The sequence below is a fragment of the Rhamphochromis sp. 'chilingali' genome, assembly GCF_963969265.1.
Source record: "Rhamphochromis sp. 'chilingali' genome assembly, chromosome: 12".
NCBI classification, from domain to species: domain Eukaryota; kingdom Metazoa; phylum Chordata; class Actinopteri; order Cichliformes; family Cichlidae; genus Rhamphochromis; species Rhamphochromis sp. 'chilingali'.
In genome coordinates, this window is record NC_137939.1 from 19,101,164 (window position 1) to 19,119,277 (window position 18,114).

Consider the following 18,114-nt stretch of genomic DNA (forward strand, 5'->3'; position numbering starts at 1 on the left):
ATCGAACGGTTCAATATCGACACGAATATCGTTGCACCCCTAGCATTTAGGTATTTTCTTAGTGGAGTGTTTGACAGTTTGTTTTCTTAAAATCTTTTACAGGTTTTAGAAAACTTTTCAGATGCACCCATGACTCCTAAACAAATTCTGCATGTCATCCAGACCAAGGGGCTGAAGGAGATGAGGTCAGAAACACGCACACTCATGCACACACACAAAAATTTGCAAGCTGATAATAATAATAGCAGGCTGCAAATGTATGCACACACTCACCTGAGAATAACAGATGAGGATCTATGATAAAGTGCAGTGACAGTGACAACTATTTGTCCATTATTTATCCTGATTGAAAAAGCCATATTTATAAGTAGTAGTGTAATCTTAGATGAAGTACTGATTGATAGATGACAAACTATATGTGGTGCTGAAGTTGTAGTAGTAGTTTTTTCTAAAACATTGTGGTTTACAAATTCACAGAATTTTAACCTTATATATTTTTAATGCTCTTATTCTGTTTTTAGCAGGAAATGAACTGATCACGTATTAGCTGAAATGTCACTGTGTTTATAAATTAAGTTTTTTTTTCCCCCTCTTTACATGGACGGTTTGGCCTGCTGCTGATCTAAACAGAAGGTATGTTGGTCAATACATATTATTGTATATGTTACACATTGATATGCATTTTTTTACAATTGGGTGTTCGTGAAACGTCATGGTGGCACACCAAGTTTTCGATTGTTTGCCATGAAGTACGAAGCTGCTGTAACTGGAAGTGTGTTCGTGTGTGTGTGTGTGTTCGTGTGTGTGTGTGTGTGTGTGTACATGTGTACAGTGGTACAGCTCCTTTGGCCTGCCTGGTCACCATGCTGCATTCCCAAGTGAGAGGGGATCGAGTCAAGAACAGCATCTTCTTCAAGCTACCTGGACGAATGAGTCTTTTTACTCTCAAGGTACTGAATCAACAATTCCCAAAATAATATTCTCCCAAATTCTGATGCAACTCTCAGCTTGTGTTCGTTATATTCACAGTGGTGAATCTTTGCTACAAAAGTACTTGCTCACTGACTTATTACTAAATATTTGTACTAGTAGCTCCTGAAGTGCTCCACTTTTTTCCTAAACACCTGATGTTTTGATTGTTTAAAATTCTTCTTTGCACTGTTGGATTTGACAGCGTACATTATGCCTGCGGAGAATACTGTTATTAAGAAGGGCATCGCCTACTCTGCACTCTTTTGCTCTGTAGAAAAACGCTCCCCAGTGGACAAAGGCAACCTCGGAGTCAGAGACACCATCAGAGCTGGCTGGGGGTACGACACCCCCAGCTTCCAGCAGCAGCACCCCGGCAGCAGGCTCAGCCGTGGCCCCAGTTGGTCCCACTGAGGCCACTGAACAGGAGAGCTGCGACTCCACTGAGACTACTGCTGCTGCCAGTGTGGACAATGATGGTAACATCATTAAGCCATGTGCTGGTCACCTCTTAGTGTGCATACCACATCCAGGGCTCTAGACTAACTTTTTGCCATGGGCGTACCGGTACGCCTAACTTTAAAAAGTTAGGCGTTCGGCACAAAAGTTAGGCGCACACAAATTTTATAATTTATACAATAGAATGTGTTTTTCTGGATACACTGTGCTTTTTCAGCTTTCAAAGATTGATGACACCGTGTCAGAGCACTGGCTATGAATTTCAGAAGGATCAGGCCTTAACTTAACAGAAAAGTTAGCAATAGTTCTTTTCCTATTACAGCTACATCCACTTCTGTCGTGCCTAGGCTGCTCACTAGGGCTGGGTATCATCACTGATTTCTATAATCCATTCGATTCGATTCAACTTAGCCTCAGACAGTCAGAAATATTATAATTCTGATCATTTATCAGTACTGACTTCATCAGAATTGTGAACATCACAGCAGATGCCTTTGTGTGAAAGTAACTGAGAATAAAACAGAAAAACATGAAGGAGATTTTCCTGGTCTGGCTTTTTATAGCAGATAACCTTAAAAATATTCTACAATGTTCTGCATATAAAGTTTAAATTTCTTCAGTATTGAATAACAGAAAAAATGGACTTTCTTGTCCGAGGTCATTTAAGTGAAGAAAAGAAAAAGACAGCAGCCACAGCGCTGTAAACAACGGTAGACTGGTGGGTAATAAGCAAATGAATAATACAGAAAACAGAGATTGGAGACGGGAAACTGTTCTTGAAGTACAGAGAGAGATAGAGAGAGAGCTAGCTGTGCATGAAGCATTGTAATAGTGCATTTTAATAGTCGTGGAAGCAAAACAGCAAAATTCATGACGACATTGATCAAATGTGAAGCGCAGTTTGCTGCTTCTTTTGCTGCTGGCTCGGTGAATTTTGGTTGGAGAGACAAAACCTGCAGCTCAGAATCAGCGCAAAAAGACGTAAACACAGCGCGGACCGGACGCATCAGCATCGCTAAGCTCCGACAGCGTGTCCGTCTACGGGCCGTCGGGTGAGAAAGCCGAGAAAGACAAAGCTGATTCTGATGCGTCGATCCGCTCTGTGTTTACGTCTTTGTGTGGAATCCGTGTACCTGCTCTCATTTGCTGTTTGGTTGTTGTTGAAATGGTTTTGTGAGCTTTAATCTGAGAATCTGGCGTTTCTGGCAAAACACAGTTATATTTAAAAGTCGATTCAGGATTTAATGAATTGATATCGCTTTATTCAAGCTACTCACCTCCCACTTCCACCTGCACTTTCAACTGGACCACGGCCAATCAGAGAGGTCCCGCCCTGACCATCTCTGATTGGTTTAGTCCACGATAGGGGCATAATGTGTGTCTGTTGTTGACCACAGGGAAGGTTGCAGATTTATTTATTTATTTATTTATTTATTTATTTTTGGCTACCTGTTCAGGTAGCCAAAAAAAAAAAAAAAAAAAGTTGGTCGCACAGGTGCAACCAATTTTTTTTTTTTTTTTTTTTTTTGCAGTCGCACCACTGAAAAATTTGGTCGCATTTGCGACCAAATTGGTCGCACTCTAGAGCCCTGACATCCCTTTGTCTTTTCCTTAATGATGCTATGCAGTCATTCTGTTAGTCTAGTTGTTTGCAGCTCCACCTCAGCAGTGGTGCTTTGCTAGTCAGAGAGCTAAAACAAAAGGTAAACAGTAAATGATGGCAGGATAGTGTCCTGTATACTGAACTGCATATCAGTAAGACGTACCAATTTAGCACATTTATATTCTCAGATGTGTTCTTTACATTGAATTAATTAGGATGTCCGAGTCTGATGTGGCCTTACAGATAAAAAGTGTCTGTCACTCCAGACCAGACCATGTAAATCATGAAGATGACTTGATTCCTTGGCCCCTGTTATGCAGCAGCCAGCAGTAAACACAAGCCCAATGTTTTCCATCAATCAATAAAAACTTTGTTTTATAAATATGGGGGAGTCTGGGCAGTGGGCTACCAGAACTTAAATAATTTTGCACATTTATCATGTAAAAACACTGACATGCACTGTTATATTAAGTTATATTAAGATCTGTCAGGGATTAAATGTGTAGTTACAGTTCTTTTCTTTTTTTTCTTTTTTCTGTCTTATCTCCTGGTCAGTATTACTCTGTGATGCAGTGCCTGTCCTCTGTTTGTTTTCCTGGGGCATTCAAACTATTTGAAACATTGTTTCTGATATTTTGTAATCAAAGCTGAGAAATGTAAATGAAATGAGAATCCCCTTTGAGGCTCAGTGCAATAACACTTCCCAGAGAACTGCATGTGGGTTGACTTGATTCATTTATAAATGTGCATAAGAGTCAAAACCACAAGATCTGTTGACAGAACTGTACAAAGACGCTTTTATGTACTTTATTTATTTTAAAGTAACCATTTTACTAGACTGAAAACAATAATGGTGTCATTAATAGAGATTAAGGTCAAATTTGTCAATATTGGGTAGAAGCCACAAATAAGCTTGAGTTTGGGTAGAAGCCATTTCATCGTCTTAGTTAAGACGTAAAAAATGTAAGTTCTTTGCTACTTGCGGCTGCACTCCCACCTTGTAAATGTTAAGTGTATCTGCTGTTTGCAAACATGTGGAATAGTGATTATTTTTCTTTGGCTTGAAGCTTCGGTTGATGAGAGTTCATCCAGCGCCTCCTGCTCCGTGGAGCTACAGGCTCCCAGCAGCCAGCCTCAGACTCGCCTCAGCAGGTCAGCAGGACAGCAGGGTCGCACTGACACACAGCAGACCCAGCACGCGCAGACCAGACTGAGCCGCTCAAGACAGGTAGGGCCCTGCATGACACTATTTGTGGCTCCATGTCTAAAAAGAAATGTGATGTGTTTACTAGTCACACTTTTTAAGCAATCTGCAATGTCATGCTGTACGGTACTTATACTGTGCTGCTGCCTAATTGTGTGTAACATAGATATACAACACTTCATTCAGTCATTTCAGAATCATTTTTTATATAGCAGAATTAAAAGTAATGTATATAATTTAGCTAAGAAGGTAGACCAGTTTATCTACTAAACAAAAGCCTGGTGGTGTGATTCCAGTCTGCATACCAAATCCAAAGCCTTGAGCAAGGTACTAACCCCAAGGTACTATCAAGAGTGTAAATGTTGGCTAGAAAAAGTTGGTGTGAAGCATGTTGTGTGAAGAGTGCTCAGCTAGAATAGAAAAGCACTATATAGGAAATGCTCCTTTTACCGTTTGGCTTATTTTGCAAAAAATTAAAAACATTTAAAACTGTTGAGTAGGGCTGCCACAAACGATTATTTTGATAGTAGACTAGTCACCGATTATTTTTGTGATTAGTCAACTAATCAGATCATGCATCCATTGGACGTTAAACACACAGCTTATTGCACCAGCATGCGTCTGCTCTTATATGACTATCATTACATTAAACACTTCAAGCTGTAAGCTATGTGCTAACTAAAAATAAAGACAAGATGATAGTTTATTAAAGTTTTAATGAAATTTGCAGATGGTCTCGGTGGAGTTTAATAAACTCGGCCGTCTGTTCTTTCTATGTAAAATATAACAGGACACTGGAGTAAACTCTCGACCATCTCACACTTCTGTTTAATCAGTTCTTATATATCATGTTTAACCTGAGTAGCGAAAGACTGCGGGGGGTTTGAAAATGATGTGCCAGGAGTTCGCTGTTCTCGCCAGCTCTAGTGAGCCTTGAACCCTCTAGCTATCGAGCTGGTGGATAACAGACGTCTCTGAAAACATCGGAGCACTTTTACAAATATGTGATGTCTTGATAAACCGAGCAGATATTTCTGTCTTCGAATTTTGACATGCTTCGCTGCATCCCTGTAATGTAATTGGCCTACAAATGCGGCCTCTGAAGGATGCTGCCGCTGAATTTTCTTCTTATTCGGGGTTTAACGGCAGCTGGTATCCCTGGACATGCAGTGCTGCCATCTTCTGTTTCAGTCCGTTATTACACTCTTAAATCCTACTACTTATTCATGCGTCTTTCGGGATCTTACAAAGCTTCAAACGACGCGTCGATTATGAAATTACCGTATTTCCCGGACTACAAAGCGCACCTAAATATTAGCCGCACAAGCTAAAATCAGGGGAAAATCCTGATGTGTACATACATTAGCCGCACCTGACTAAAAGCCGCAGGTGTTTCAATGTTGACTTATCATATGCAAGAGAATATGCACAAAGGGAATTGTCAGGAAAGAGATGGCTGTTTGGAGACATCACTTTTATTAATATTTTGAAAAACAAGTTATGGGTACATATTTGCACATGTAGTACATAACAGTAGCCTACAGCACACCAGAAAAATAGATTCGGACTACCTTTTAGGCTCAGGTGCAGTGACACAGCTTTAACAAGAAGAAAAGTCAGTCATTCACCACCATCTTTCTCTTCTTCCTGCGCACTAAAACCACCAAAGTCCTCTTCTCCAGTGTCGGATACAAACAGGCTCAGGATGGTTTCGTCATCCACTCTCCGCTTCTCTCCTTCGTTGTCACTTTCAAAACCAAAGAAATCCTCATTGTCAGTGTCAGAGTCGAAAACCCTCAGAAGGGCCGTGGCGGTGTCATCCTCACCATCATGCAGCAGTCCAGCCCTTCAAAATCCGTTGGTGATCGTGGATGTTTTCACACTTTTCCACGCTGTCAGAATCCACCGGTGGAGTTGGGCATAACTTGCTTTTCGCAAGTTTATCGCCGCTCATCATCCACGCCTCCCGCTGAACGCGTACCGCTACTTTGAAGTTTGTTTTTCGCGCTACTTCGTACAGCACTACGTTGCCTGGCGGACGGACATCAAATTCAAATTCAAATTTTATTTGTCACGTACACAGTCATACACAGTACGATATGTAGTGAAATGCTTGGACAACTGCTCGTGACCTAAAGAAAACAAAAAAGGAAAGGCTATGAATAAGATAGGAAATAAATATGAAAAATTAAAAAGGGTAAATTTAACTAGGAAGGAATAAAATATAAATTAAGGTTAAAAATGAAATAACTGTACAACACAAATTAGAATGAAGGGTAAATTTAACTGGGAAGAATAAGATAAAATATATAAATTAAAGTTGAAAATAAAATAACTGTACAACAAAATACACAATACACAATATAGAACTATATAAGAATGTATGAAGAAATCTAAATCTAAATAAATATATACACAATAACAGCAGCTGTACAAGTATTAACTGGAAATGAAGAATATAGTGACCAGTGTTGTGCAAAACCAAAGTCCAGAAAGTCCAGTGTGTGTGTAAGAACCATATGTGTGGGTCAGTACTGTGTGGTGGTGTGATTGAGAGACCGTATCGCCTGCGGGAAGAAGCTCCTCCTCAGTCTCTCTGTGTTGGTCTTCAGGGAGCGGAATCGCTTTCCTGACCTCAACAGAGAGAACAGTCTGTTGTTGGGATGGCTGAGGTCCTTCACGATCTTCCTGGCCTTGGTCCAGCACCGCCTGCTGTAGATTGAGTGCAGGTCAGGGAGCTCGGAGCGGATGGTGCGCTCAGCTGACCGCACAACCCTCTGTAGAGCTCGTCTGTCCTGCATGGTGCTGTTCCCGAACCAGGTTAAGATGTTTCCCGCCAGGATGCTCTCTATGGTGCACGAGTAAAAGTTCCTGAGCACCTTGGAGGGCAGTTGGAAGTCTCTCAAGCGTCTGAGGTGGTAGAGACACTGTCGGGCCTTTTTCACCACGGTGTTGATGTGACAGGACCATGACAGGTCCTGCGTGATGTGAACTCCGAGGTATTTGAAGCTGTCCACTCTCTCCACTGGGCACTCGTTGATGACGGGGGTCTGGTAGTTCCTCTCCTGCTTAGTGCTGAAGTCCACTATCAGCTCCTTTGTCTTACTGACGTTTAGAAGGAGGTTGTTCCTCTGGCACCAGTTCTCCAGATTCCTAATCTCCTTCACGTAGGCACATGTGACTAACATACCACTCTTGAACCCCGATCCTTCCGCCAGGCAACGTAGTGCCGTACAACAGCGGAACACACAAAACAAATCGTCTTACGATATGACAAAAATCATGGACAATCCATAGAAAAGCCGCACCTGACTAAAAGCCGCAGGGTTCAAAGCTTGTGCAAAAAGTAGCGGCTTATAGCCCGACAATTACGGTAGTCGTTAACGATTTTAATACTCGACGTAATCGCGACTAGTCGACTAATTGTGGCAGCCCTGCTGTTGAGCATAGTTCTTACTGTGTTACGTAATTGAGGTTAGTTTTATTTTAATTTTAGTTTTATTTCTATAGTTCACAACACCAGTTTTCTCAGCAGTCTGAGAACGAAATGCTCTTTTGGGGTGATGCGGTACTATGAGGGCTATGATCAAACTTGACCATTTAGTTTTTTGAGATGACAGATTATATTTATATCATCAGAGTTTATTTAATTCTGCGTTTAGCAGGGAGCCGATAGAACTGATGTAATGTGCCAGAGCTATAGTCCGCCTCACTGTTGCGACTGAATCTCTTGAAGGCTTTTCACTCAGCTTTTAGAACAGTCCTACATCAACGTTCAACTATAAAATGAAACATTTCAAGAATTCTCCATTTAGACAAGGAAACATACCAGTCAAAAGTTTGGACACACATTCTCATTTAATGGTTTTTCTTTATTTTTACTTTACTTCTCCTTGCTACATTGAAAACACATACTGGAGACATCAAATACATGAAGCAAGATATATGGAGTTATGTAGCAAAGGTTCCTCAAAGTAGCCGCCCTTTGCTTTGTTGACAGTGCTGCAAACCCTCGGCCTTCTCTCAGTGAGCTTCATGATGTCGTCACCTGAAATGGTTTCACTTCACAGGTGTGCCTTGTCAGGGTTCATTGTTTGTTGAATTTCTAAGACCTTGAATCCGCAGTTGAAAAAACCATCAAGCGTTATGATGAAACTGGCTCACATGAGGACTGTCCCATGAAAGAAAGACCCAGAGTCACCTCTGCTGCTGAGGATTAAAATTCATCAGAGTCACCAGCCTCAGAAATCACAAGTTAACAACAGCTCAGATTAGAGCCCAGATAAATGCCAAACAGAGCTCCAGTAGCAGACTGGAACGTCTTTTTTTGTTTACTACATAATTCCATATGTGTTCATTCATAATCTTGATGCCTTCAGTGAGAATATGCAGTGCGATATGTGAAATTTTTCCAACCGACAATCGTCAGTCCATTAACCGAGGATAGGCAACATATTCACGCAGGTGACTTTTTGATGGACAGAGCAATTAATTTTTTATCTGTTGTTTGGTCGAGTGTGTAAGACAGATAAATACTGGAACGGCATGTAAACATGGTTCCCTCCCCATCATTGTGTGGGGTGTTTTATTTTTTTTATTTTTATTTTTTATTTAAATAAAATATTTTTTTTCTTACCATAGGCTACTGCCTTTCTTTCTTTCTGTTATGAGTTTGAGTATTATTATTTATTTTTTCCGTTAACTGCTTCTCTTGGCTTCCACCAACATTATTAGCCAACTTACTCATGGGCAAATAAATAAACCGCTCTTGTAAAAACGATCGGTGAAAGGCTCAGCCTATTGTCAATGGTCGATATATTAGTGTAATCGCCCAACCTTAGTAAATAGTCATGAACATAAAGAAAAAACATTAGATGAGAAGGTGCGCTCACAAAGTGGGCTTTAATAAGCCAAACTAAATCAAATGTGACTTACTAAGTAGTCAGGTACAAGCGAACAGTTACATTATTCCACTAGTAACAGCACTTCTGCATATGTCTGCCGTTTGTTTTCTACAGTCAGGAAGGCAGAGGAAGAAAGCTGTTATGATGCCTCGCGTCGTCCTCACCCCTCTTAAGGTGAATGGAGAGCATGTCCCCTCAGGTAAGAGCCTCTCTTGAATTCTCACACAGAATCAAGAAAAACACCCATTGCAAAAGTTGGAATACAGACTGTTGGCCATCCTGATCCAAGAGATATCAGTGTTATTGAAATTCATACTCATTGCCAACAGAATCATGTAAAATATACTGAAAAAAATTCAAGGTTTGATTCACCAGCCATCATATGCTGGATTGTACCAGTGTACCGGTCATAAATGTATGCATGAAGAGTCATATTTTTAAACTTGTTGATTTGTTGTTACACACCAGGGCTGGTACCTGGAAGCTTGTGCTAAGAAAGGTGTTTATGAGCAGTGCATGACTTTGTTGCTTTGCAGCTGAACTACAGCATCTGTCTACATCATCTTGAGTTAAAAGTTTTCTGGGGGGTTTGTCATGAATAGGTCCCATGAAGCGGAGTCGGGGAGGGGTGGATGTAGACTTTGAAACGCCAGGCTCCATCCTGGTCAACACCAACATCAGAGCTCTCATCAATACGCGGACATTCTTAGCTTTCCCGGTACACTCACAACAGCAGCTGCTGCAGCTGCTGCCTGAGGTGGACCGACAAGTAAGCGGTCTTTCTATTCTTTATTCCAGTTTATGTTTACTGTAATATTATATGTGCCAATATCTAGCACAGGGCAAATGAGAAACGAATTAAACTGATATTTTTAACACTTACTGCAGGGAGGAAGAAAAAAAGAGAATTTTGAGCTTGTAGATTTTTGATGTACAGCAGTAATTTCAGTAGTGCGCAGCGGTGTGCCTGCTCTGCTACAGACTTTTTGTATTCTTGGAATAATGAAATTTTAAATTCCTTATACAGTTATTTTATATGTGTACTTAAACGTTTTTAGTGTTGTACTTAGGGCACCAAACACTCAACTGTGTACTCATCACTTGACTTGTTGTCTCACGTCATTTTGTCTCTGGTTGTAGATTGGACCTGATGGCATGGCCAGACTGAGCAGTTCAGCTCTTAACAATGAATTTTTTACTCACGCCTCCCAGAGCTGGAAAGAGAGGCTGGGTGATGGTAAGTTTCTGGTCATTCATAGACAGATTGCCATGCTTTACTGACTTCATCACTGTTCTTCAATAGGGTTTGACATAATCAGTGGCCCAATGCCCCAGAGCCAGTAAAACAAGATTGTTAGGCAAGTTGTTGGCCATCTGCTGTTTGCTCCAGTGGCCATGTTTCCACCTATTGCAATTCCACAACTTCCTGTCTAAAAGGAATCCTCACTCACACGTAGTTTCTTCTTCAATTTAGTATGAAAGAAATAGAGACTTCTTAGTGACTGTGAAAACAGGATAAAAGATCTTCAATGAATTTATACGCTTTATACAACATACCTCATTCACCTGTTCATAAAATACTTTTTCTGTGCCTGAGCATTTTGGATCTAACATTCACACACTTTCTTATTTCACTGAAGGCATGCAAATCAGTTGGTGTTTGGTTCATATTCTGTCTCTCTCCATTTAAATGAAACTACCATAAAAATTAGAGACTGTTCATTTCTACAGACATGAGCAAACTTACAAATTCAGCGGGGGATCAGATCATTATTTCCCCCACCGTGTGAATATACAAAATTAGAGATAGAAAATTAAACTACCTAGCAGTTTATACGGTATTTAAATGCCCGTGAAAATCTGCAAATCACTTTTCACTAATTGAGGCCATTTTATGTGCATAAAAATTCCCTCAAGCATGACTTTAGTGAATAGGTCTATTGAGGTTTATGGTTAAAAAAAAAAAAAAAAAAAGTTGAGATTTTCTGAAGCATTCCTATGACTACTAACACCTTTTTGACTAAAAATGCTAAATCCTTGACATGTGTTTGATCTGTTTAGGTGAGTTCACCCATGAGATGCAAGTGCGTTTCCGACAGGAAATGGAGAAAGAGAAGAAGGTAGAGGTGTGGAAGGAGAAGTTTTTTGAAGAGTATCATGGGCAAAAGTAAGAGCCAAATCATTTCATCTAAATTTAATGTATTGTTCACGTTTCAGTATTATTGCTAGACATGTAGTATCCTTTTAACTGAAAATGTTTATATTTCTGCCCATACTGTTACATGTAATTGAGACATCAGCCTACAATAGCTTACATGTTATGTTCAGTCTGGTATTCACTGTGTGCTAAATTGTGTTGCTGTGTACTTGTAGGTCTGGCCTAACACAAGAAGAGTCACTAAAGCTTACCATGAGTGAAGCCAGCGAAGTTGCAGCTAGTGTGCTAGACAGTGATGTGACTGTGGTGGCAACCGGTGCCCCCAAAAGACGCAGCGTAGGTCGGCGGAGGCGAGATGGTAGGATGAGGAGACGTACGCGAGCTGACCTGCGCCGGAGGGCTCGCAGAACCATCTGCAAGACCACTCCATCCCTGCAGTCTGCAGAAGCAGCTGAGGCCAATGCAGCTGTGGATATTTCAGCAGTTTCTGTTGGCTCTCCCATGTCCGAAAACACAGTGGTTCAGGGAGAGGTAGTGCTGCAGACCGACTGTGGGGTGGAGCTCCCAGATGAGAGTGGTTTTACAGAGCCAAAGCCTTCTCCCATTCCAGAGCCAGTCACATTGCCACCCCCCACACCTGTTCCAACTCCCAGCCCCAGCCCAGCTTCAACCAGCGCTAATGAAGAGCATGAAGTCGCTGCTCGCTTGCTCCCCGAAGAGAGTGCACCTGTGTTGGCTTCCACCACTTCTCCATCCTCGTCCTCGTCCTCCTCCTCTTCATCTGCCTCTTCACCTGTTTCTTCACCATCTTCACCTTCTGATAGACAGGGGACATTTGTTGGAGTCCTGGACTCTTCTTCATCCTCCTCAGCCTCCTCAAGTGCTGCAGTTGCTGCAGATCCCCTGGACGATACCGCTTCTGTGATCACCTCCATCACAGGAGGAACTGCCACCAGCAGCCGTGAGAGCAGCCCATCTGTTAGTCCAGCTGCCACCCCTCTGCCCAGCACCCAGCTGAAAGAACAGAAGAGAAGGCCAGATGAGACTGAAGCCTTTTCTAGCTTCCCCGAAAAGAGGCCACGGCTTGACGACCGTCAGTCCTTTCGTACCACAATTGACAGTGTGTGTTCAGAAAAGCCGCAGCCGACAACAGAAGAACCCAAGGTGCCACCTATCCGGGTAAGTGTTAGTGAAATAATCCAGAAAGGTCCAGGATTACTTTCTGTCACACACAGTTCTTGGTGCACAAAGACAAGTAGTCTGTATAGATGAATGGATAGCTGCTTGTTATCAGATAAATTTTGACTTGCTGTCCCTGTGTTTGTTTCTCAGATTCAACTGTCCAGAATCAAACCTCCCTGGGTCAAAGGGCACCCCACCTACCAGATCTGTCCCCGGATCGTGCCGCCCGGCGAAGGCTCGCGCCGGTCGGGGACAGGGGGTGCGCGCACCTTGGCGGACATCAAAGCCCGTGCACAACAAGCCCGTGCCCAGCGCGAGGCCGCTGCTGCTGTTGCAGCCTCTGCCGACGGGACAAGCCCGGCCAGGGTCAGGCTGCGGCCTGGTGCTGGGCTACCGGATAGCAGCAATGGAAGACGATCGCGAGAGCATCCAGGACCTATCGAGCCCGGAGGAGGAGGAGGAGGTGGAGAAGAAGAAAGTGAAAATGGAAATGAAACAAGGGGAAGTAGTGGGATGGAAGAGCAGGGATCGTCTTCAGGCACTAATTCGTCTGGAACACAACTACAGCTTCTTAATGTAGAGCCTACATCTGAGCCTTCCCCTTCATTGTCCACTACCTCAACCTCCATGTCCTTGGAGCCCCCACAGACGCCAAGTCCTCAGCAAGCGGAACCAGTTGGGGGGGCAGATGGACAGTTAATTGAAGCAACCACAGCTAGTATCCAGAGCTCCTCCAACGGACTCACAGATGGGGCTGCCTCACTTTCTTCAGAGCCTGATGTGTCTGAGTCACCAGCCATGCAGTCTGCCAGAGAAAGCCAGGTAGTTGAAACTGGTGGCAGTGCCCCTACAGAGAGCGCAACTGTTGGTTGTGAAAAACCTTCATTAGCACAAACCTCTATCCCAGATTCCCTTCCGAGGTTTGGGGCTCAGGGTGTGGATGTTATTCAGACGCTGGCCAGTTCTTGTCATGCCAAGGACCAGGAGCAAGGGAAGGAGGCTGGATTGGGTAGTGTTATCCAGCATGGTTCTCACCATGTTGACCCCCAGGAGGCATTCTCCCGTACAGCCACTGAGAGACAGCGATCAGATGGATCTTCACCCCAACATGTGGATTCCTCTAGTGCTGAGAAAGATGAGGCTGGCACATATAGCGACTCAACAGAAACCGCTTCAGACTGTGAGAATGAAAGCCAGGAGGAAGAGCAGCAGCCTGGCCACGAATGGTGTCCTCAATTGAACACTCAGAGAAATGGCCAGCTGGTGATTTGTAGCCCTCCTCAGAAACAACAACCGGTCATCCAGACCCACATGACTAGCCGCCACGGCCAGACCGTCATTCAGCCTTGCTTCCCCAGCAGCATGACTCAGCCACAACACAGCCGTATCCATTCACAAGACTCTAATGCTCTGTCTGCACCCCTGCCACAAGGGCTAAGGGACACAACTGTTGTTAAAACTGAGTCTGGAGATGACTGTAGAGACTCCAGACTGAGCTCTGAAGAGGAGTGTCGTGGAGCTTTAAAGTCTCCTGCCACTCACTCAAATGCTGCATCTGCCTCCAAAAGACTGGCCAGTTCAGTCAGACTTGTGTCCAGTGTGGAGGCCAACAACCCTTTGGTCACTCAGTTACTTCAGGGCAGCCTGCCTCTGGAAAAAGTTCTACCCTTACACTCTGCCAACAGACTGGAGATTAGCAGATTACCAGGAACCCTGCCCAGGCCACCAGCAGCAAGAACCCCAGGGACTCGTAACAGGCCTGAGGTTTCAGCCAAATCTTCAAGCCCAGAGCTGACTACTCCAGTCCAGATCCATAAGTCCCCAACATCCCGCCCAGTTTCCTGTCTGATGGAAGCCCCAGCTGTACCGCAGTATCAGTCCTCCCAGGCCCCTGGAGCTGTTCCAGTCATCACCCCTCTGCCACCCTCCTCCAGCGGTTTATTGTCCTCCAGAGGTAAGCAAGACCTCATGCCTGGGTCTGCTGTGGAGTCTGCAGTTATCAAAGAGTCTCATGGTCAGCAGCCTTCCCAGGGAGCCACTCCAGACAGGCCTCAGTCAGCCCATCGGACCATGTGCAATGGACCCTCTCCTCCTCACGCAGACCCCTGCCCAACAGAGGTGATACCTTGTATTAAGATTAACTGGCGTCCCCCACAATCTCAGCTTCCTCACTCTCTGCAACAACCCCCGTCTCCTGCACCTACTGTAAAGAACGAAGTTGGTGCACGACCCTCTTGTCAAGCTATTGCCAAATCCTCACTCAGTGTACCCTTAAGTGTTACCAAAAAGGAACCTGGGAACTCTGTCGATGGCTATCTAAGCGGCGGGGCAATAGAAGGACTCATCAACATGGAGTTTACTTTGGCCAGGATGGCAAAGAAAGATCACAGCAAAGCTCCCTACTCCTCTGGCTCTCCCTCTTCTTCCTGTTCTCCCTCACCCTCCGCTCCCTCCCTTCCCTTCCATCTTTATGGGAAGCTCCCCAAGCAGGGTGGAGGAGTTGGAGGGGTAAGCTACACAGCCAATGTTTCAGTGATGGACAACAGCAGTTTCTCCCGGAGCATGGCAGACAGTGTGCTGCAGCTGCACCCCCGCTTGGGTCCCAGCCAGACTACCCTCAGCATTCAGGCCTTTACTGACAGTACGGCAGAGGAAGTGGCACTCAAGTGCTCGTGCCGCCTCAAAGCCATGATCATGTGCCAAGGCTGTGGTGCCTTCTGCCATGATGATTGCATCGGGCCCTCCAAACTCTGTGTGTCATGTCTGGTGGTCAGATAGTATGCTGAAGTTTCAGTGCACTGTAGAACTGCTGTTTGTATAGTGTGAGCAGCAGGGCCGCAGCTTTCAGAGTGTTGCCAGAAACCTAAGTATGGTAGAGAACACAGGAGAAGCCAGATGGTCAACATTTGCCTTGTAAAATATGACTGGTCTGTATTGTTGCAGATTTCCTGTTTTTGTTTGAGCTGTACTGATTGTTATTGTTGTTGTTGTTATTATTATTAATTATTATTATTATTATCATTATTATTATTATTGTGCATTGGGGCATGATTGATTGTAAATTGTGCCTTTTTTTTTCTCCTCAAAAACATTTACCTCATCTTATCTTGCTCCACCTGTTATCATTTGGTGGCCATCATTTTTTTTGGTCCCGTTTGTCAGTCAACGGGGAATTACTGTTGTCTCTGCGCAAAGAAGTATTTTTTTAACCATTAAAATGAGTAAATGACATTGTATCACCAGTTTGTTTTTTTTGACTCATTTTATGATTCCGTTGAGTTCTAGTTTGTAGTTACAGTTAATTACCAAGAACAAATAAAGTGAACGTTATGTGCTGTTAAAATTTGAATCCTTGATAACTTTCAGAGTTTTTACCAGCAATGGGGACTGTGTTAAAATACTGCACCTGCCACGTGGCAGGAGCAGCACAGGACTGGCTGGAAGAACACAATGATTTCAGGGTATCCACGGGATGTGCCGGAACAAGCCAGAGACCGGATGCAACCAACTGCACCCTAAGGATCTGCTGCCAGCATGGAATGGGACCCTGTGCCTTGAAGTGTCAGAGCTGATTGGTGATATGAGACAGAATTTGTATTCATTTTTGTATTTTTTTTTCGCGTTAAAATAAATTGTAGGCACAGAAACTGATAAATCAGTCAGACTGTATCAGTATAAACAGCTATACACACATTTCAGTAGCTAAAGGATAACCAAGGAGTCTGCTTCATACTCCAGAGTTGGTGGTGGGTTTCTACACCGTTCTGTGCTGGGATCTGTATAATGTACTTTCTGCACTGTACATGGCCCCTAAGGTAGTGTTATTAGAAATGTTATGAGAGAACAGTGCATATGTTTTCTTTGCTATGCACATTATCCACACAATCCTGGACACTTGTTCAAGGCATCTTTCAAAGTCAAAGACCTGGAAGCATTATATCTAATGAAACAGACTATAGCATGTAGTTAAGGCTACAGTAGGTGACCCTGAATCCTCCCGTAATTGTGCTGTGGCTGCTGGGGTTTCCCATCATGTACTGAGTGTTTCTTCTTCACTCACCATGTCTTTGTACACCACTCTGCATTGAATTACTAGTTATTAATCTCTGGCTCTCTTTCAGTGTGTGTCTTTGTCCTGTCTTCTGTCCCGCACTCCCTACCAGTCACAGCAAATGGTTGCCCCTCCCTGAGCCTGGTTCTCTAAAAGTTTTTTTCCTGTTTAAAGGGGAGTTTTTTCATCGCACTTTTGACAAGTGCTTTCTTACAGGGGGCCGTTTGATTGTTTTCTCTAGTATTGTTATTGTAAGGTCTCTATCTTACAATATAAAGCACCGCAAGGCAACTGTTGTTGTGATTTGGTGCTATATAAATAAAATTTATATCAGATGGATCTGTATGTTTGATTTGGATTTTATTCCAGATAGTGTTCCTGATGCAATTTACCTGAGGATTGGGACCACTAGCTTGTGATCGCATGGGGTCAGGTTTTTGTATCTAGAATAAAATTTAAAATCCTTCTTTCGTAGGATATGATGAAACCTGATATCTTAAAGACCTTTTAGTACTGTATTACCCCGACAGAGCACTTGCTTCCTCAAATTTCTAAAAGTAGAATGTGAGGCAGAACCTTCAGCTACCAGGCTCCCAGTTTGGTTTTGGCTGAAACCCTTGCTACTTTGAAAGTCACTTGGTTATGCACAGGCACTGTGGTGGACTTTCCTTGTTGCGCTGAACATTTCTTCTCCTTTCACCTCTATTTAATCCTGATGGTTATATATGTCACTACCACACGTCATTAATGTTTGTCTCCTCTCTCTCCTTGTGTTTTGGTCTTGCATCTCTTTCCTTTTGTTTTTCTCTTAACCCACCAAAGTAGTGACAGGCTGCCCCTCTTTGAGTCTGGTTCTGCAGAAAGTCTGTTCATGTTCAAATAAAACAACAACAGAAAACAGTTATTCCTTCCCATTGTTACAAAGTGCTGCTCATGGAAGTTTTTCCGATTGTTGGGGTATCTCTCTTATATTGTATATAGTATAAAGCACCTTGAGGTGACGGTTGTTGTGAAGTGATAATGTATGAATAAAAATAAACTGAACTGAATACAAGAGAATATTGGAAGTATACTAGAATTAGTCAAGGAGCTTGGAAAGAAAAGCGTCTGGACTTTTAAGTTGCTTGAAGACGTTTCACCTCTCGTCCAAGAAGCTTCTTCAGTTCTAGGGTCAAATGGTGGAGAGTCCCAGATTTAAGCCCTATGGGAGTGTCCCCAAGAGGCTCATGGAGCCCCTTATTGATCCTCTACCTACCGGTAATCAGACGAGAGATAGATGGCAAACTGTGTTGTAAGCTGCCCCCTCTTCAAAGGTGGTTGTTCACAGTGGACATAGATGGCTTCTTTCACACCACCTGTTTTCTCTGTCCAAAATATGAACATCTTGAAAGAGTGGCCTTTGTCCTTTAGATGCAGATGGACTGCCAAGTCTTGTCCCATCAAGGTGGCTCTTCTATGTTGTGTCATGCATTTATGAAATGGATGTTTGGCCTCTCCAATGTAGAGGTCTGAGCGTTCTTCGCTATAGAGGATCAATAGGGGGTCCATGTCCCTCTTGGGGTACACTCCCATAGAGCTTAAATC

General features: G+C 43.3%; 1 protein-coding gene across 1 annotated transcript; it reads left to right on the forward strand.

The window, feature by feature from the left end:
* Positions 1 to 792: 792 nt before the first annotated feature.
* asxl1 (ASXL transcriptional regulator 1) lies at positions 793 to 17,544 on the forward strand. The gene is made up of 9 exons (XM_080900112.1): positions 793 to 950; positions 1,247 to 1,448; positions 4,099 to 4,259; positions 9,254 to 9,338; positions 9,742 to 9,908; positions 10,280 to 10,376; positions 11,201 to 11,306; positions 11,513 to 12,476; positions 12,630 to 17,544. Exons 1-9 carry the CDS (start codon positions 864 to 866, stop codon positions 15,255 to 15,257), a joined length of 4,497 nt encoding a protein of 1,498 aa, XP_080756238.1. The 5' UTR covers positions 793 to 863; the 3' UTR covers positions 15,258 to 17,544.
* The last annotated feature ends 570 nt before the right edge of the window (positions 17,545 to 18,114 follow it).

Coding starts and splice junctions, on each gene's coding strand:
- asxl1 (XM_080900112.1), top strand. CDS start 864: ATGCTGCATTCCCAAGTGAGAGGGGATCGAGTCAAGAACAGCATCTTC. Junction 9,339..9,741: donor TGGAGAGCATGTCCCCTCAG/GTAAGAGCCTCT, acceptor TGTCATGAATAG/GTCCCATGAAGCGGAGTCGG. Junction 9,909..10,279: donor TGCCTGAGGTGGACCGACAA/GTAAGCGGTCTT, acceptor CTCTGGTTGTAG/ATTGGACCTGATGGCATGGC.